Here is a 22128-nt window from a genome sequence, read left to right as displayed (position 1 = left end):
ACCATAGTGACGCACGAAACAAAAACCGTTATACACTGATTCATTAAGAATTTTATGAAATGTTTCACCGTATTGGATTCACCATCTTGAAAATTATTTATCACGTCAAATTCAGCACCAGGGAACTTCGGAAACATTATTAAAAATGCATGAAACAGAAGTAATATTTTATCAATCTATTTTATTAACGAATTTTATGCCATATTGAATCCGCCATCTTGAAATTTGAAATTCTAGCATCAAATTTATATTCAGTAATCTCGAATATCCTCATGTATAATTTATCATCTAATCCGCAGACGGATTATATTGCATACATTTTGGACTTTGCAGTTTGAGATCCCAAACTCAAAGGGTTAATGTTGTCGAAAACAAATTAAAATGTAAAATGCGTGAACTCAAATGTGAAATGTCGAGCAATTGTCCATAAAAATGGTGCGAAGAGGAGACGTCTTATCTCGATTTGTTCTTAGAAAAAAATGTTTATCGTCTCCACCTAGAGAGCGGTGCGAATGTACAAGTGAAGTGATTAGTCATCGACACAAACTGATATCAAGTTAAAATGCCCGGCGAGAATTATCCATCCGTGAGTCACACGGAATCTGCGTATCGCGTCACATTGCGTCGCTTAAACGAGCATCGAACTTCATCGGGTTACAGAAATTATTTGTTTCCTCAATTGAGAGGAATTTCAGTGACATGCGATATAACGATGGCCTCCAAAAGTGTTTCAAACGCTGAGAATGACGGTGAAAATCAACAATTGCAATATTATTTCTCTAAACATTCAGTATTATGAAATACTGAGTATTAAATTAATGCAATTGTGAACATTATAAAAAAAAGTTAAAAAATTTAGGAAATATTAAAAATATAAAATATCTCAAGAAATTTTTAATTATCTTACTTTAGTGCACAGAATAATGAAATAAATCAATTAGTGTAAAAGAAAAATATGTAATTGCAAACGAAATTTAAAAAAAAAAACATGTATTTACATATCAGAGAAATTGCATTTATAAGTATAATATGCGAAACTAGAGAAATCATATGTAAGAAAAATCATAGTTTTTTTTTAACCTCTACAAAAACGCTGATTGAATGATACTATTCTACGTTTTATATTTTAAGCATGTTATTATTTATTTCCCTACTCTTATCATTAATACACTGAGAGAAAAAATTTCTAATTTTTGATAAATATGTATATGTATTTATTCGAATAGTACTAATAAAATATTTACTTACGGTACATAAATATTTACTCTATAAAAAAATGTTATTTAAATTAAATTAATAGTTCTTGTACTAAATAAATATGTATATGTTAACATTTAATAAATATTTCATTAGTGTTATTCAAATAAATATTTATTAAGATTTAGTAACTTTTCCCTCAGTGTATTTATTCTATCATTCCTAATACTGTAATTAACCGATAGGATAGGCTATCAATGATATACACATGCTCATAAATAAAAACTTATGCCTAATCTTTAATACTAGTACGCTTCACTGCTTGTGTGCTGTATACACATCTTATTATCGTTCTCAGATCTTTATGCATACTTATTATATAATTATTACTTGCAAATTGGGCTAACTATATTAACTTTTTTTGTAATAATAGTAATAACATATTTATTTAAATTAGATAATTTTCTTATCAGTGAACGCAAAAATTTATTTTTTCGATTGTCAAGCCACTATATAAGATTTGCCATTTTTTATTTAAAATTTTTGAATATCAAATTTAAATTCAGAAAACCTAAAAATTCCTTAACAAATCTTTAGACGATTTGTCAATTTTCAAATATTATTATTATCGTAGAGAGAATTGGAAGCTAATAAAGTGACTTCAGAATAACATCATGTTTTCCCTTGAAAAAAAAGTTGATAAACTTGTTTCAATAAACTGATTACTGATTAGTAACTGATGATATTTTATCAGTTAACTGACGAAATATAATCAGTTAGTGATCAATAATCAGTTTATTGAAACAAGTTTATCAACTTTTCTTTCAAGGGTTGAACCAAGAAACACAATAAATTATAATGAATCTTACTTAAAAAGAAAAAAACAGTAAAATTTAAAAAATGAACCCTCCCATTTTCTAAAAGAGATTTAAAAAAGGTCGATGATGAAATCATGTTTCCACAACAAAAATATTTCGCTCCTCAAAACCATAAAGCCTTGCAGTCTTCAATGATTTTATATTATTTATTGTAGAATAGCAAAAATATTTAAACTAGTTGTGACACCCTGTATAAAATTGAGTAATAATTGAAATCTTAAATTTTTTAAAAATTATATCAGCAAAACGTTTAATGAGACTTGAAAACTTGAAAGCAGCAGTTTAATTTAAAATTCTGTTACAGAAAAATTGTTTGTAACGCGAACGACATCTAGAACTGTTTAACAGTGCCGCGGTACTAATTCACGACTGATTAGACCGTTCCATTGTCCGTGCTCTAGGTGCACTGTTCTCTTCGTCGTATAATGCTTCATATCGTGCCTTGATTGTCGAGACGCGATATACTCGCTGGCGAGCACACGCGATCGTTACTCGCATACATTTACGCACATGACGGCAGCTTGTATTCGCAGTTTGCGATACAACATTACCGGCGCGAGTAACAATATCTGTGCTGACAAAGCGATCGCTTGTGCGACCACACGAACATATTGCATCTCTTTTTCTCGTCGCAAGAAATAACCGGATAAAATCGGTTTTACACTATTATAATTTCCGGTCTCGAAGAGCTCAAGTTTCACAATTTGATTACAATAAACGTGATATAATGTATCTAAAAGTTCGGTAGAATAAGGTGTCTACATGAAAAAATTCCTTGAAAGTTCTTTGATTTTTCAGGAAATTTTATTTTATATTCCAACTTTTAGATAATATATTTTCGAGATGCAAATCTAAAATCAATTTTATTATCTCGTTTCCTCTCGGCCTTTTTTTTATATTCAAGAAAAGATAAAAAGCGATTCGTTGCAAGCATCAATATAGTAAAAAATTATTAAAAAGAAAAGAGATATTTATAGATTAAATATTTCATACGTGTCGTATAAGATTTTTTATTTTTCTATTTTTAACAAGTATAACAAGAAAAGTTCTATAGAAGCTGACAAAGCTTTATAAAAACTAAAAAAGTGTCATTAAATATCAGAGAGAAGTCTTTTAAGACAAAACAAAACTCATATAAAAATCTAGAAAATTCAAATAATATTTAAGTACCATAAATATAGCATATAACATTATGATTTCTCAAAATAAAACTAATATCATAAAAAAAATAATTTCGGCAAAAATTTCTTAATTTTCGAAAAAATTCCTTGAGAACACTAACTTTCTAAATTTTCCAGATAATAGATTTATAGATACAGTCCTTTAATAATTAATTTACGATACATCTTTATTATAATAAATATAAATAAAAAATGAGAACGTCATTAAATTTTTAATTAATACACTTATCAATAGTCTAAAAAAATGTAATACCTTATTAAAAAAGTTATAATAGATAAAAATGAGAATAAAATAAATTTTTCTAACAGATTGATAATATTTGGCGCTTGAAAACATCGCTGTGCTAAACTTACTTTACTAATTTCACTAGAATTACTCTTCTATTATTATTATATTAAAATTTTCGAAATTGATAAAAACTAACGTATTTTATCTTGAAAGCCGGAATATATCGCTTGATCGATTTCTTATGGCTGAGGGTGTTTGCATTTCTCTGGGCTGCTGTCGATTGTAATTTACGCGAATTGTAAGAACATAGGCAAACACGAGCATTCGAATACGCGAAGCAACGACTCGACTGAAGGTAGAACATTTTTCCGATTGTAGAAGCAGCTTGACGTGCGCGCGCGAAAACGCACAACGGTACAATAGAGGCATGTGCGAATATTCGCGGGACGAGTATTGAGTGACAAGCCGATAATGATAAGCCCGTAGCGACGTGGGAGGAAAGCTTGCCGGTTAAATCGAAGCGACCGTGCGAGGAGAATCATGAATAAACGTCGCGTTAATCCAACCACGTCGCACAGGTAGCGATGGGCCTAAGACACATTGGATCACTTTAAACATATGAAAATTTAGAATAGTTTCGAATATTTTCCAATTAATAAATAAAAAGTTGAAAATTCTTGCAGAGTGTTTCCCCAAATTTTGTAAAAGAATTCTCTGTGCATTCCAGCATTTATCCAGGAATTTTATTCAAAACTCCAGGTAAGATTACCAAATTTTTTAATGCAGCTCCGAAATGAATTTATTTCATTATGCATTTTTTAATGTTTAATAAAAACAAATAATATGACTAAATGTAGAGGTGTACGAATCAAGCATTTGTGAAGTAAAATTGAATCGAGTCTCTTTGATTAGAATACGAATCGAATTTGAATCAATTTATATTATACACTATTTTGAACGTAATAAAGTATTTTCGATTACATTGGAAATCTTTAATAGATGAGAGAATTAATCACAAGAATTTTAGAAAATAATTTTTTAGAAAATAATTTTTAAAAAATGACATATTAAATAAAAATTTACAATAGATATTATATAGATAGAAACAATTACTAGATAGAAACAATTATTAATAAGCGATCAATTCGAAATTCTCGAACTCTCCAAATTCGAACCTTTCGGGTTTGCAAACAAATCATATTGAATTTATTATGGTTCGATTCGAATTCGAGCTATTTGCACACCTTTAACTGAATAGCATATAACGATCTTTCCGCAGTACTCACATCTAGTTCACTAGAAGTACAGAATTCGAAAAGTGATTAAAACATACAACACCGATTTATTATAGAACGATGTATTGTCTTTCATTTATTTTTAAATAAAAAGTGGCCAGTTAAAAATGTACGTGAATGCTTTATTTATTATTAATCAATTGTCGACATTTTGCTGTCAAGAAAAAAGTAAAAAAATAATTTGGTCAGAAAGAAAGAGATAAAATTTAAATTTAAAAGTAAAATTTCAAAAATTTCCCTAAGTACCAATAAAATCCCAAGTTTTCCCGGTTTTTTCAAATAGTCTATGCTCTGTCTTGAATATATTTGCAACATCAAAAAGCTCTTGAATATTTTAAAATTCAAGGTTTCTTTTTTATATACATTTTCATTATTATTGCAATTCGCTTTCTGTCTTATGTATGAATACTTTCTTATTTAATCTCATTTTTAATCATTTTAAATATCTTAAATATTCAAGAACTTCCAGAAAATTATCTAGAGATTCAAAACTTTCAAACTTTCCCATTTCAAGAAAATTCTTGGTTTTACAAGCAATATTCGAGACTTAAATTACAATTAATTTTTTTTTCTTTTTTAGTTTAATCATCCATAAAGTATAGAAGGTATCATCGAGGATATTAACCTCGATTTTATACGTGAACGAACAATTGAGGTAAGATATGTATCCGGAGCTGACCCTCCGTGACATCGGGGGGAGGGTCTCCCTCTCGTTCAGGAGGGATGGCCCTCCCAGTCTCGCCGGGGCGAGGGGAGTGGGGCAAATGCCCCCTCCCCTTACGAGAGCAATCTGAGAGCTCGCACCGACAAAAAAAAAAGGTGCAGCTAGGCCCGGGAACCATCCGGCGGGGGCCGGACCCCCGGGCCTGTACCCCCAAACACTAACAGGGGAAGAGGCGGGGGGGGGACGGTGTCCTTCCCCCCCCGACCTAAGGCAGACTAGGCCTTAAGCCCTGCCAGAGGTGCCTACCGCTAAGGCGCCCCTGGCGAGACGAGTCGGCCACCAAGCTGACTGGGTCCGGGGGGCTCCGAAAGTATACTGCACGCGTTCCCGGAGCCACCCAGTCATGGACCAGGGCAGGACACCCGGAGGGGTTTTAGTGGGTAGGCCCTCGCCGGCATGTCGCTGGCGAGGGAGAGCCCCACATAACCACCAGGCCTCCCCCGAGGTCTGGGGTATGCGGTAACGCATTTCCCCTCCGTTACACAAAAAAAAAAAAAAAAAAAAAGAGAGAGAGGGAAGAAGAAGAAGAAAAGGTAAGATATGTATAGGTAAGTTCGATCAATATTTTAATCTTGTATAATTCATCCTATGGAGAAAAATATTTGTTACCAAATGTCTTTACTCTGAATCTTTTTTTAACATTTTTTCAATTTAATAAAAAAATTGAATTTCTTTGAGTATAAAATTTTTATAAATCGTGAAATTTTAGCACTGTTTTTCTTAATAAATCTTAAATATCATGAATTAGTAATTGAATCAAAGAGTGTTTACGAGAAATAAATTTTGCCGATCAAAAACCTACACTAATACAATTTCAATAATATATACTTAATTTCGGTACGCATAATAATTTTTATTAACACTCTATAATATTACCATATTAATTCACTGATACTCGTGACATTTTTTAATTGTTCAAATTATTTAGTATCTTTTACAATGTCTGGCTCACAAAGATCGTTGCACGTATATTTATAGAATTAATTAAATCTTATGATATATCGTAAAGAGAACAGCGAAGGAAGTTTTTGTTCGTAAGAGATGAAAAGAGTCTCTAGAGGCAAATTTAGAGAAAAAGGATTAATGCAGTTTATTTCGCTGCCTTTATGAAAGTTGAATCCCTTTGCGCGTAAAGTATGCAAAAATAAATATCTCCCATAGCGAAGAACCCTTTGATAAGAAAGGTTTCACCCTACACCTACCTTGGGATTTTCATAATAAAGCGCCAACTGTTTATGATTACATCGCAACGATTACTTCAAACAAAAGCTGTCGTCATACTGACCTAATAGCCGCAGGACACGAGGTATTCGCCCAGTTTTTCAACGACAGATGCGGCTTGCTGTGGCTGTATGGGGTCCTCGTACAGGGAAACAACTACGGCTTGCGTCGTCTTCATGCAGTGGACGCCGACTTTGCCAAGTTTTGCCCTTATCACACGGTCCGTGCCCGACAGGTAGATGTACCTATTGCCGGCTAAGGTAACCCCCGACGACGTCAGGATGTCTTGCTCTTCGAAACTCTGGACTAATTTCGCGAGCTCTTCTTTACTTACCTAGAAATAAAGAGAATACTTATCAGTATATGCAGTGACAGCGTGATGTCATACTTAATAAGCTATATACGCGGAAATATCAATATATTCTTTCACGTATGTGTATCCTGGAAGTTGCCTAAGAATGATACGGCCTCGCTTATCGTAGAAATCCCGTAATTATTCAGTGTCAATTTTCATTTAGCTACGAATGTAATTTAATCCCTCAGTATGCATGACGTCTATAGGCGCATAAACTTAACTAGCGCAGAATCATAGTATCGTCTCATGTTCGGAGTATGGATGACGTGTAACATCTATTTCTATCAATGTATTTAGATTAACTTCAATCTTGGTTTAACTTAATCTTTATTTTTTTCTGGTTACAAGAATTAAGAGTAAGTTGAGATTAAAGTTAATCTACATTTGTAAAAATCGATATAAGATGCACAAATTACTCATTTTTTTATAAATATTATTAAAATTGGTTATGAAAACAGTTTCTTATGTTTTATTGTTAAAATAGTTTTTTACGTGTCTTATTATTTTTAAGAGATTTCGAATTTTTAGTTAAAATTTCTAAATTTAATACGAATTCAAAATGACGGCTTTAAAAGTCACAAAATTTTTAAGTATTTTTTTAAATAAATGTGATGAATTATTTTAAATAACTATAAAGAGATTCGTAGAGTTACGTATTCATTTAAAATAAAAATTTCTAAATTAGATATTAAAAACTCAATATGGCAAAATTATATTTTTAAAAACTTATTGTAAACAATTGAAACAAAATTACATTTGTAATTCTAATATTGAATTCGTAATCAACAATTTCAAAAATAGTAACACGTAAAGATGCAAAAAAAAATTTTATTTTATACATTGATTTATTTCAAATTTTGTAAAATTTTCCATTATGCTCAATTCACCATCTTAAAATTTACATAGCATGTTAATTTATCATATTCAATCTCGAAAGTATTAAAGTACAAAACAACATTATTAATATTATTTATTTTAGAACAAATTTTGCACCATATTAAATCCGCATTTGAAATTCTAACATCAAATTTCTATTCAGTGATCTCGAAAATCTTAATACATAAATTATCATCTAAATCCATACACACAAATATTAAACATTTTGGATCTACTTTACATTTTGAGATCCCACATTCAAGGAGTTAAATACAAATATTTTATTTTAAAAACAAAATACATTCCTTTTTCGCTAAGCTATTAATTTTTTAAAAAATTTATAAATAATTCTATGTGAACAAACATTATACAAAGTGTAAATCATTTATCTAAGGTGAAAATAAATCATATCCGTATTTACAATTTCTTTCTCGTTAATACAAAAAAAAATTAAAGAGAAAGAGAAAGGATTTATTACTAAAGCGTGCGCAAACAAGCGTGTTTACAGCAAAACATGTATTTACATCACACTGAATGTGTTGAATCCTAATTACGTGACCATGAACATCAGATTTCATAAATAATCATATTTTGTCGTTCAAGCTGAATATATAAGTTTATCAGCTGATATATTTAAAAACACTTTATAAGAGAAGAAAGTGGTAATACGGTTGTCTTTTTATATTTTATACAATATCTTTGTTAGTAATTAATATTTTGAATTGAAAACTCAACGATTATATTCGTCATTATGTTGTACAATCGATTCTAAATTTAAAACTATGAAATATTTAATACTTAGAATATTATTTATAAAAATATGATAACACTACACTTGCAATGGCCCCTCCCTTTAAAAAAATTAAAAAAATTTATTTTGTTTAAAAAACAATATTTCGCTACAATATTATTTATTCAAAATAAAGAAAAAGTATTGTAAAATATTTGCAAGTGTACGTACAAGCATATAACTCTTTTGAATTGTTCCAAGGACATATAACTTTGCACATTATGCACTAAAAAATGTTTCATCAAATGGATCATTCATGATAAAAATTTAAGTAGTCAAATTAAGAGAAACGAGCATTTTTTGTACCATCATTCACAATTTTAGTTTATTTTAGACATGTATGTATAAATGATAGAAACATTAAATAATTAAATATTATGGATAACTATAATATGTATTACATATTAGTAACTAAATTTTGTATTTGTTTATTGACTAAAATCCATGTGAAATTGATCAAGAGTTGAATTATCCATTTTAATATCAACTTGAAATATATTTCTATTTATCAAAATCTTTGAATAATCAAAATATAATTTCGCAATTAATTAAAATTATGACTTTATATCTATTCAAAGAGTCATTCATCATCATTCTTAGAAAGTTTTCTCTAAAAATTCCCTGAGTTTTCAAAGCAAAATTCGAGTGCTTTCTTAAAACTAATTTAAATAAATTCTTAGATTTTTGCTATTCGTATGACCAAATAGAACAGATTAAATGCTATCCATTTTAAATATTAAATCAGAAAAGATTAAGATTTCTTTCTAATTAAAATTAGAAAAAAGTAAAAAAATTTTATAGCTATAAAACAAAAACACTGTAAAAAGTCTTCAGCATAACTGGAAAAAAAAATTAAAAACAAAGCTTATTTGAAAATCTAAAAAACTTATATAAAAACTTGAAATCTTCAAAGAAAACATCACATACTTCAGCATCAAAGATATAATACTTATAAAATAAACATAATATCTTTGAAAAGATTTTTAATAACAATTTCTTGAGAATCTCACATTTTCCAAATACTTCCAGATAATGAATATTCTACTTCAATAATATGGTTAAAGCATATCCTGCGCAGCAACATTTAAATGTAAATCGAAAATAATTAGTTAAATAAATATCTTATTAATCAATATTCGAATGATCGATAACTCAGTAATCACAATTATTGGAGTTATATGATCTGAAGAAGGATCAAGGATTAAATTCTTTCGTGAAAGATACAATGTCACGCGATGATATGAATGATGTTATTCGCAATTTCATAAAAGCGAAATCGCCTACAGCATTTATTACGTAACTATAGGAACTCGAAACTGCGAATATTTGACTTATTGTTGGGAATTTTCAATCGCGATTCTGTTGGCATCTTTCGTTTATTATAAAATCTCATCGAAAAATACAAACGGAATTGACTTTCCATACGACTTGTTAAATAATGAAAATAAGTGGAACAAACAAAATATGACATGGAAAAAATCGGTGCGTGAAACAGACTGTTTTAATCACAGTGCTTGAAAAATATAGTATTTTAAATGTCACGTACAGCAGCAGAATGGTGGATAATGTAAATAAAATATTCATATTCAATTTTCCAAATAGATCCACATGATATAGTGTGTGTCCTAGTCACAGTAACGGGCACATAAATGTCACTCTAAAGTAAATTTTTCTATCAGAAATATATTTCTGTGAAAAGTTCGGAGTTCATCGAGTTTCTCGTGATATTTGAAAGGTGTCCCGTAGCAAAAAAAAAAATTGATAAATTTCCACATATAATACTTATGTGCGCGAAGAATAAATGATTTATGGGGATATTCTAGTTTGAAGGACCATTTTAAAGGCTATTTTACTAATTTTTAGAATTAAAAACATTTAAAGTATTGGCATTTTAAATAGAGGAAAATGTGATTGTGGGCCGTGTAAGTATTACGGCCACTTGAATAATCTCCGTTATTATGTGATGAATTCTAGTAATTACTCATGGAAATCATTTGTTTAATAGCCTGCCATCATATAGCGGCGCTAATATGTTAATACACAATAAGTAATAATTATTATAAGGCACTTTTATTTTTGAGCATTTCGAAACTTTTTCAAGATATATATTAGATTAGATATATTTTAACATTTAATTACATATACTTCTTCATTGTTATTAAACTTGAGCTATTATATGGGTACACTCGAGTGTTTCTTTTGTTATTTGACTTTTTATTTTGCTGTATACATTTCGAGTTATGTAAAGTTATGTAATAGCAGAGCATTTTGTTAATACAGTCATCTAACGTAATTTACGTGCTGCTAATATAGCTGCCATCGAAATTTTTACATCGAAATAATTCCTCAATAAATTGATTGTCACTCTACGAGGCTGTGTTTAAAAACATTGGAGACCATTTTATCCTTATTGTTCAATATTAAACAAGAATAAAATGACATTTCTAATGTTTCTGAACGCAGGAAAATCGAAACCACAGAAAATAAAAAATACCTAATTTTATAACAAAATACTGTATCTTTTTTAAACAAAACTAACTTATAAATTTATTTTTATGGTAGCCCATGTTACCACCCTTATTTTTCTTCGACTCAATATGCTATGTTGTTATACTTTTATAAATAATATTCAATGTAATAAATATTTCATAACTTTGAGTATAAAATTTATTAAAAAACATTTTGATGTTAAGTTTATAATTAAGTTTCAATATAAAATAATAATTATTAACAAGGTTACACAACACTTTATTAACAAAGTTATTACATAAAATATAAATGGATGGCCAAAATACCACCTTCTCCTCTACGTATTTATTATTTCTTTAACTTTATAAAAAAATTATTTAATTTTTAGTCATTTTCAATACAAAAGAGATATTATTTATAAATGCAGGGTGATTTAAAAAATCCTCTTTATATTCCCACACAACAGCACAAAGCTCCGATTAAGCTTCCAGAGAATTCTGAGATTGCTGAGCTCCTAGGGAGTTTCCAAAATTCGACGAAATAAGCTCCTAGGGAGTTCAGATTTCTGAACTCACAGGGAACTTCCAAAACTCGACGAAATAAGCTCCCTGGGAGTTCAGGCTGCTGAGCTCTCTTGATGAAATGAAGGTCTCAGGGAGCTTAAATGAAGCTTAGATAGCTTCATTTAAGCTCTCAAAAGCGGACGTAGGAGCTCCCGGGGAACTTCGTGCGAGTTCTTTTGAAGCTTAAAAAAATTTTACAAGCTCCCCAAGAGTTCCCCGTGCTATGTGGGTTGTCTCGGGGATTACATCCTTTGTATTACAGGAACATCCCACGTAAAAAAATTTACTGTTATTCGTACAGATAAAGATATGATAAAGAACACATTTATCTTTGGAGAAACTTCATTCAAGTTTCTTAATATCTTCTTTATCGTGTCTTATGTGCGGTATATTTCTTGGAAACACCAAACGGCATGACAAACCTGAAAGCTCAGATTTCAAAGCCAAGTGTCTCGAAGTCAATTGCTCTTAACCTGTGCTTAACGGGTCGGCCGACATATAGAAGAGAGATAATCAACGATAAGAGCCATAATTCACGTTAGCATCGATCCAATATGCTGTAGCAATTGTTGCCAAGTATAGCGATCGTCCTACATCAAGTTGGATGACGACAAGCCCTTAATCTCGTCGAAGGTAACTGCCATAATCTTATTCGCTCTTTTAATAAAATCATGTTTAATAATATGAAATGGATCACGGAGTATTTATTCAGATTTCATAAAAATTCCGTAAGAATTCCTGATTTTATTCAAGATTCCAGGAGTAAGATTACAGAATTTTTTAATGCAGCTTTGAAACAAATTTATTTTATTATACGCGCCTTTTATTTTTCTTTAATCACAAAGGAAAGCCACTTGAGTTTCGAATATTAAATTTGAATATTAAAGTAAAAAAATGATATAAATTAAATAGAATATATATAACGATTTATCCGCAATAATCTGGCTCAGCCAATAAGAAAATAAAATATGTCAACATAATTTACAAAAATTAAACATTTTACACATTTATTTAAATAAATTATTTTCAAATTTAAATTAAAAAAAATGCTTAAAAATGCAAGAATAAAACTGCAAACATTTATTTATTACTGTATTAATAAAATTACTATTTTAATAAAAGCAAAATTGCATAAATTATTTTCAAAATAGCCGAGACTTAGGCAGGCCACAGATTGCGTATAACTGATCTACCTCACTAAAAGTACAGAAACACGCCAATTTAAAACGATGAACACGCTATCTTTTATTGTTGTATTTTTTATTTAATAAAAACTCGTGAGTCACACAAGAATGTTCATGGATGTCTATAGCTTATATGTATTGTTAATCGATGGTCGACATTTTGTATTATTAAAACTTAGAAAAAAAATGATAAAAGAAACAATTTGAACAATAATAAGTTAAATTCAGACTGATGAAAATGTCGAACGTAAGATTAGCAGGCCTATGTCAATCACAGCGGTCCTTGGTATTGAATAATAATTTTTAATTTTTATAATCTTTGGTTTATTTTTTGGAACTGCTTGCCGCATATTCGACAGACTTGAAAGTCATGAAACCGGAATACTAATATTAAAACTAAATAATATTATAAGAAACAGTTTTATCAGAGAGATAGAATTTAAAAAAAAATAAAATTCTCAAAATTTCTGTGAGTTTAAATAAAATTCCATTAAAATCCTCGATTTTCAAGGATAAAAAAGGAATTTCCCGGAAATACCAGGTTTTCCTGGTAGTTAATATCATGGGATTAGCAGCGTGGGCTTTTTGTATTTCAGTCACACACGAATCTTTTTTATTTGATTTGGGGTGAGTTTTCCGGAGGGAAAATCAAGACAGAAATTCTGATAGGTCTACTTTCTACCAAAACGCGATGAAAGTATGTCTGAAGAAGATAGATGTGTCTATCTAGAAGCTATTCTTCATAAATTGAAGTGGACAGAGCATCCGTAAAAGTGGATCGATGCGCCTAAATGTCGACGCGAACGCGCGTTGCAGTTAATCCGAGATGATCTAAGACGACCTTGAACTATAAGTGCACCCGATTACGATGTCTTTGTATGGCCGGCCGCCGTTTTCTTTCTCACGGTTCTGCACATTCATGCACGCCCGGCTGACTTCATTCTCACTCTTTCTCCCTCTCATGGTAACTATTTCCGCCCGAAACGCCGCTTTAAAATACATCCCAGTCAAAGTGCAAATGCGTGAAATGTGTTACACGAAAAAAAAAATTGGACCATTTTGGCAAAATTCGACGTTCTTTATTTTTCTTCTCGATTTCGATAAAAATAACATAAACACTTTGTTCTTCGATTAATTGCATATAAATTAATTTCATGTATGATTATACTATATGTATAAATATTATATACACAATTTCCGCAAAATCACATATCGCTCATTTGTCGCACGCAAAAAAGACAATCATGGTTGAATCAACAAGATAGGTCTGGTTAAGCAAATTTTAATGAAAATAAACAAAAGAATATTTTCTGATTATTATAAAACAATCAAATATTTTGATATGGAACTAGAACATTTAAACATGATAACTATAAAAATTTAATTATTTTCTGATTGAAGTCTACAAAACTTCTGGAATATAGCAGTATGCGGGCAGTCATTAGATGAATGCAATAACATTTTATTTTTTTAATAAGAAAACTATGCACAATAAAAAGCGTAGCATTATGAAATTTTCGATATTTTAATAAAATTTTGCAAATGAGAGACATAAACTTAATTTTTTAGTTTTATACACAGAAAAAAATTAAAAAGCGCATAAAACCAGATTGTTTAGTAAAAAATAAACGATCCATATTTTTTATTAAAATAATTAAAGAAATTTGGTTATTTGAATTCTGGTTAATGTAACCAGACAAATTTGATTGTATGCCTTGTGGTAAAAGCAACAAAACTCTTGGTTGCAACATTATGACATTATCTTATTATACCGTATCCAGACTTTGTAATATCTATAAATAAATTTCAGTATTTTTAATGTCGTATCAAGAAAATATTTGTCTTGTCTACAATACCAAAATTACCAATAGTATCAAGTATTGACTATACACGAGTATTGAAAATTTTATGTGCGTATAATCATAATTTTTAAAATTATATAAGCCCAATGGCACAAATGTCCTGAAGACATCCATGGCTATAAATGTCCCATGGCTATAAATGTCCTGTGGCTATCGTGTGCTATCTGGAAATATAGGTAATGTGAATAATACCAGAATACTATAAGCTCATGTACAACTTATATCAAATAAGTAGATGCATCAGAAACTGAATTCTCTTACTGATAAATGTATCAAGCCATACAAAACTTTAAAAATTTCAATGTATTATTCATATCTCCACTCACGAAGTAAATCCGACGTGTGTTCTTATCCATTTTATTTATACACTTTATCTGTCTAAGTTATTTAATCTTTTGCACAGCATTTATATGAAGGAAAAGTTGATGATACATACAGAAACATTAGTAAGGCAATCAAATGAGTTTGGATGGAAGGGATATTCCATTCAAATATTGTGGTTATGAATATTAGATTATTTAGTTATAATAAATCCAGAATACCTTTTTAACCAAACATGTCATGTTAATCCAATCATGTTCTTTTTCCTTAATAATCAGAATCAAATATTTGGATATTATTACTGCACAAGCATGAACCAAATTTTCTAATCAATATTATAACTAAAATGTTCTGGTTACATGCCAAAATATTTAATTATATAATAATCTAAAATTCTGCTTACCAAAAATATGCTTATCAATCTTAATCAAACATAACTTGTTAATTCAACTGTAACTGTTCTTTTCGTGTACAAAAATTAATTCAAGAATCTGATAACTCGTACAAGAATTCTGAATCGTTTCAAAGACATGTGCTAGTCGAATTTACCAAATTTCAAATTAATGCAACCAAATTTTTTTCAGTGTAGTCAAAATTAAAATACATACAATAAAAAATTTGCCCGGTTAATCCAATCCTAACACAAGTAATCAAATTTGTTTCGTTATTTTAGTAACAATTATACGAGTCATTCATATTTCACCAAATTATCAGGTTGTTATATCCATATTTCAGATTAATTCAATTAATTTTTTCAGTGCAATAATGGCATAACTCAAAAAACAAAGTTTTCTAGTTTCAAACCATTGAAATTTTGTAATAACATTTTTAAATAGCATTTTGGTGCAATAATTTGCTATGTACTGATTATGCAGTAATAAAAATATCATTAGTTCTTAATTCAGTGTACTGTATTTTCATCAAAATTCTCTTTTCTTTTAGAGGCAATTTTTTTATTTAAAAAATACAATTTTTTACTTATATAGTAGTAAATAAGCGATATTTAATATAATTATAAAAATATTTAATAATTAAAATAAATAAGAGGTCTCTCTTCATTGAGAAATTTTTCAGTAAAAAAACAAATTTTATATTTTAGAAAATAGAATTATACAGAAAAATACAGAATCCTATGATATTCTGAATTTACGAAGGATTAGTTGAAAGAGGGAACGTTTATCCAGTACTTTTTGTACTTTTCGCCCACGGCGCCGTAGAAAGGAGGTCACGTCACCCTCGTAAAGATCCACTCTCTCAACATGCGCGCTATAACCGTGAGTTACATATTTAGTCATCAGCGAAATTCGAAAAAAATGTTTATCATGCCTTTCTTGATTTCCGAACTTCCAATGTAATCGTGATATAAATTGGCTCCAAATAAAGTAGCTGATGTATACTCAAAAATTGTTTCTAAAAAAAAAAGACAAATAAGATTTCTTCTAAACGTCTTTTTTCGACTCATACAATGTATTTCCTTAAAGAAAATATTATAGCAAGGTGACGTTATTATATGTTTACACAGACACAATTGTCGCACACACAAATATTTCAGTAGTTTGCAAGATTCAAAAACAGCAGAGAAGATCTGCGAGATGATAAATAGACAAGACAGAACATTCGAAGACAACTTCAACGATCTCTTAAAAAAAAAATATTTGTGAAATATTAATATTCAAGTCGAATGTGCAAATACTAGCAGAATAATTTTTAGTAAGTATATCAAAACTTGTGATTTATTTATCAAAATCATGATATGCAATCAATTTACTTATCAAAATATATATTATATTTTATGCAATTAAACAGATAAAAAAATTGTGTTTTAGATTTATGTCGTGAGTTTTTGATTTAAAAAAATTGCAGTAACAGATTCATCTGATTTAAAATGTGATCTTTCCATTAAATGAAATAAAATATCCAAGCAAAATTATAAATTTTCGAACTATATAATAAATGTGCTACATACAGCATGCAGTAGCCATAAAAATAATCATTTATATAAAAATTGATGCATTTATATTAAAGTTTATCATTTTTTTTATTTTAATAGAAGTTAAATTGTTTTTAGTCTCTTATGTTTGGAATAAATAATATAATAAATTCAGTACAAATTTAAACTTTAGCATTTTTATTGACGATTGTTATCTTCCTTTATCAATATTCTCTATTTTCATGATCACTGTATGCACTGCAGAAAATAAAAAAATTAAGTTACATTAAAAGTGAAAAATAGCTACTATATATATATATATATATATTAGTCTCTAATGTTTAAGTCTCTTTCGACATCATATCATATGTATATTATGTTTATCTCGCAATATTTATGAGTCAGAATGATTACGTTTTCCTTGACTCGTACTGATAATGAAAAAAAAGATACTCGCTCAATTTATCAAAGGCATGATAAAGTGCAATTATTGAATATCTTAGCCCGTTGCATTAACGAGAAAATAATATTCGTTTTTTGTTTAGCTAGTTCATTAGTTTGTTGATTCAAGGCGGTGATTCACACATACAGTCCATATATTAATTTCATTCATTTATTACAATAAAATTATGAATAATTTCAAGTAAAAATTACTTATACCGTATTTTATATACATAACTCATTTACGTGAATTGAAAAAAATGTAAAGTAGCATAATAAAAACACAAGTTTATGATTCGCATTTTTTTACCAAATGTATTTTTTTATAACTGTAATTATATATATATATATATATATATATATATATATATATATATAAATCATTACTATATAAAATATAGCATTCTAAAATATAGAAGGTGTAATCTTTTAAATGTGTAAATAAAAAAACTTTTAAAAAACCGTATGTACACATTAAACACTGCATACAAATATACGCAAATATACATACTATAATCATATTGAGAAAATTTTTGATTAAATTGTTTCATTTAAACTTCCGAGAAAATTCAAAGCCATCAAATTATAATAAGTCTCTGCAGCTTATAATACGAAAAAAATTCCGCTATTTGTCTTGCACCATTTATATTTAGCGATCGAGTTTAAAAAGTATGTTCATCTCTTAAAAACCAAAAAAGAATAATATTGTTTAATTTAATAGAGAAACTGCCAAGTTCGAGAATGTTAAAATGTGAGTCACGATAAGACTTCGAGACGATGACACGGGGCTACTTTCCAATATGGTACGACCCTGAGAACGATGAATCACTCCTTTGAAGCTGATGTTTCATCTACGTTTAACCCTTTAGTTACAAATATCATGCACATATGTGCAGCTGCCTCAAGAATATTCCAGTAAAAGCAAATTAAGTTCTAAATAAATTATAATAGAGAAATACATTATAATTTTTTGTTTTATTTATAAATTAATATAGTAAAAAGATTTCTTGCTGTGAATGTATATACGATATTATTATTGTGACAATTAAAATCTGAAAAAAATTTTAATGGTATGCAGATGAAATATTTTGAAATATTATTGTATTTTTTGTATAACTACAAGTGATCTGATTTTACAAAAACCGAACGCTGTTATCAGCTGATCTTTCCTCGTCAACTGAGTAAATTAATCGTGATAATTAATATCGAGCTAATTAAAAGCAGGCTGGAACTTTATAAAAGACTTCTAAGAAAATCACTATCTTTGAAAGAAATGTAAGATATTCGAAAATGCATGATTTCATCTTAACAATGATTATGCTGATCTTCTAGATGATTTAGATAATTAAAATGCACGAGAAAGAATTAATAATTTTCGAGTAAGTCGTACAATAAAATTAAAATCTTATTACTCGTCTCAATCAAGGAAAAACTCCACATATAGTTATTAGATATCAATATCAATTAGATATCAATATCAAGTATCAATACAATTACTTAGATTTGATAATTATAGAGATTTAATGTGAAAAAAATGCGAAATGTTGAATATTAAAAGCATTTGATATTAAATAAAGAAAAGAAGTTGTATATTAAATTTTATAAATATTTCCCCGAGTCCTTTGCTTTATAACAAAATAAAGTTTTTTTTCTCCTTTGTAAAAGTATAATTTCAAAGTGTAAAGAAAGATAAGATTACACCCAATAAAATTGAATTCGAAATAATTGATGAGAGAATAAGGTCGAATCATTTGGTTGCCTCTTTCGAAGCACCTGCATTATTCGTGTGGCGTTTCCGTCGTATAAGGAGCATGAATTTATATCCGATCTCGTCAGAGGCCTTGTCCCGAATTGTAATGAAACTTTTAATCTATCCGGGGTTTTGCGACTCAACCAATAAAATTGACGAGCAAGGGAAAAGAGCGATGAAGAGGAAGAGAGGACAAGCAGAAAGAAAACTCAAATATTGTATATATGTATTTTTCCCTTTTAAAAATACTTGTTCACTTTGTCTCGATACTTTTTTTTTATTTTCAAAATTAATTCCGGTATTATAAAGTGCATGAATTTCAAGGAAAATAGTGATTAAAATGATCAAGACACGCAAATTTATGATAAATGTTTTTAAACAGGTTGCTAAAAGGAATTCGTAAACGTCAAAATACAATAATTTTCACGTGTTTTATCGTACAATGTTTCGTTCAGAATAAGTAGTTTATTTTAAGCTTCCGCTATTTTGAAATAAAACTTGTTTAATCGTGATGATTAATATCAAGCTAATTAAAAGCAGGCTGGGACTTTATAAGAGACTTCTTAAAAAAAGTCTATTTCTGAGATAAATGCAAGATATTTCAAAATGTATGAATTTATCTTAACAATGAATACGCTGATTATTTTTCTAGATGATTTAGTTAATTAAAATGTACAAGAGAGCATTAATAATTTTCGAATAAATCGTAGAATAAAATTTAAGATCTTATATTCAAATAATTAGCATAAAACGGTGATATGTGCTACATAATTAAAATCGAGGAGAGAACCACTCCTCTTCCACGAAATACTGTAAAGAATTTATTGCAAAAAATATCATCTCGGTCAGGATTTGAGAATTAATATAAATAGTTATTAGCATCAGCATTATTCAATCGATTATTAATTTAACATTGTGATATTACTATTCTGACTCAATTTATAAGCTTATATTTTAAGACCAAAAGTAACGCAGTTCGAAGAACCAGAAAATGTATATAAAATCGTATAAAAAATATTGAGCACTAAAATCCTGTTATAATCGTCATTGGCCTCTTCTCGATTTTAAAACTTGTTTTCTTTATGTGACGTTTGATTTATATATACACTCCGAAAAATTTATAGTGATAGCAACTATAAAAGTGACAACTACACTGACAAAAAAATGCTGTAATATGAATTAAAACGTAATTTGATTAAATTATACGTTGAATCACAGGCTGTCATTAATATAATTGATTCAACTAAATTTTATTCTAGATTTATTGTCTTTACTTTACTTTTAATTTTTTTTGTTTCATTAATACTGTTACTGAATTAACAAAATATTTCCAATTAGACTGATAATATTGATTCAATAGTATTTTTTTCTCGGTGTATATAAATACATCTAGAATTAATGTATATTATAACTAAAGTTTTAGTTATAATAACGAAAATAGTTTGTATCATCACGACAACAATATTTGTGCTACTATTAGTTCATAGTAAAATAGTGCAACTATAATTACATAGTTATGTAGACTTTATTACAAATAAGTTACGATAATTATATACTTCCAGTTTACGTACGATTAAGTATACGACCGGAATAATTATAGCAGTGGTGCAGAACTCTTAAGTGCTAGGAATGAGAATGAGAAATCTCAAATTTAAATCTCGGTCGATTTAATTTTTCCATCACGTTTGCATTACTACTTTTTTTATAGTTTATCCAACAATTTCATTACAAATGATTAATATTCTTGTAATTTCTCAGTTCATGTAACTTATTATTTTTATTACAACTTTATAATAATAGTTGAGATGCTTTTGTTCAGCAAATTTATAGTTGCTGATACAATTCTTTTTTCTCTGAGTGTACCGGACAATTTTAATTCTACAATAATTTATCTTAACTCACTCTTGCATTTTGCATCATTAAGCAAGAAGATGTTTTGAAAAAATGTTTTTCTCAAGATCGGAACCTGCGCTCGGCGACCCTGTCCACGACACGGTACTGCGAGGTTGCTGTCCGACCAACCGACAGACCGATCGGGCGGTGTATCGGCCAGCCGGCCGGCGTCGCCATTTTGGCATTGACGACCAGAAAGCGTGCGCGCCGAGGCCACGCTGCAGCTGGCGACCTTTATTTTCTGATCTTGTCTACCAATGGCTTCTCGAGCGGTCATATGCGACCGTTCCTAACCTAACCTATCCCAATCTAATCTAATCTACCATACAATAATTTTCTGATTTGAATCAAAATCATTCCTGCGGATATCGATAAAAATTCCGCCCATCGCGAAAGTTATAAACAACGAATCTTAACCTAACCTGATTTAAAGTTACTAAATTATTCCCAAATAGTCATTCAAAATAATCATACTAAAGTTCGAAACAAATACTCTTTTTCATCCTTTTTTAATTCTGTTGGAATTAAAGGCACATAAAATTTAATAAATCATATTTCTAAGAAAAACCTTTTTATAAAAATATAGCTATACTAGCTTTTCAATAATCTGATTCCCTTATTTAAAATCTACAAATTTATTTATACTTTCCAATTCTCTTAATGTCAATTATAATTAAAAATCACGCATATATACTTCTTATAAATCATACTCCATTAACATACAAGAAAATTCTCTTATCTATTTTTTTTTCCTTTTGAATTCTCCAACAAGAATATCGATGTGAGAAATTTTCTTTTTTAAATTCTTTCCTTCTAATCACTGTTAGTCATTTTCATTGTCACAAGGGATTATTTCTGATAAGAATTATTTCTGATATGCTCGCAACATTGATAACGTTGAATTCAAATCTTTCGTTGCAGAACCGGTTTCAATGTCAGAATTCGTGAGAAGTAGAATCCCAGACATGA

General features: G+C 29.2%; 1 protein-coding gene across 1 annotated transcript in view; it reads right to left on the bottom strand.

Moving 5' to 3' along the window:
- LOC105206360 (profilin) overlaps positions 1 to 22128 on the bottom strand; it is a 35457-nt gene that overhangs the window by 7888 nt on the left and 5441 nt on the right. Inside the window, exon 2 of the mRNA XM_026137107.2 lies at positions 6790 to 7059. Coding sequence (XP_025992892.1) covers positions 6790 to 7059 — 270 coding nt within the window. The remainder of the gene's footprint in view (positions 1 to 6789; positions 7060 to 22128) is intronic.

Source organism: Solenopsis invicta, chromosome 15, assembly GCF_016802725.1.
Source record: "Solenopsis invicta isolate M01_SB chromosome 15, UNIL_Sinv_3.0, whole genome shotgun sequence".
NCBI classification, from domain to species: Eukaryota; Metazoa; Arthropoda; class Insecta; order Hymenoptera; family Formicidae; genus Solenopsis; species Solenopsis invicta.
This window is presented reverse-complemented; position numbering and strand designations above follow the sequence as displayed.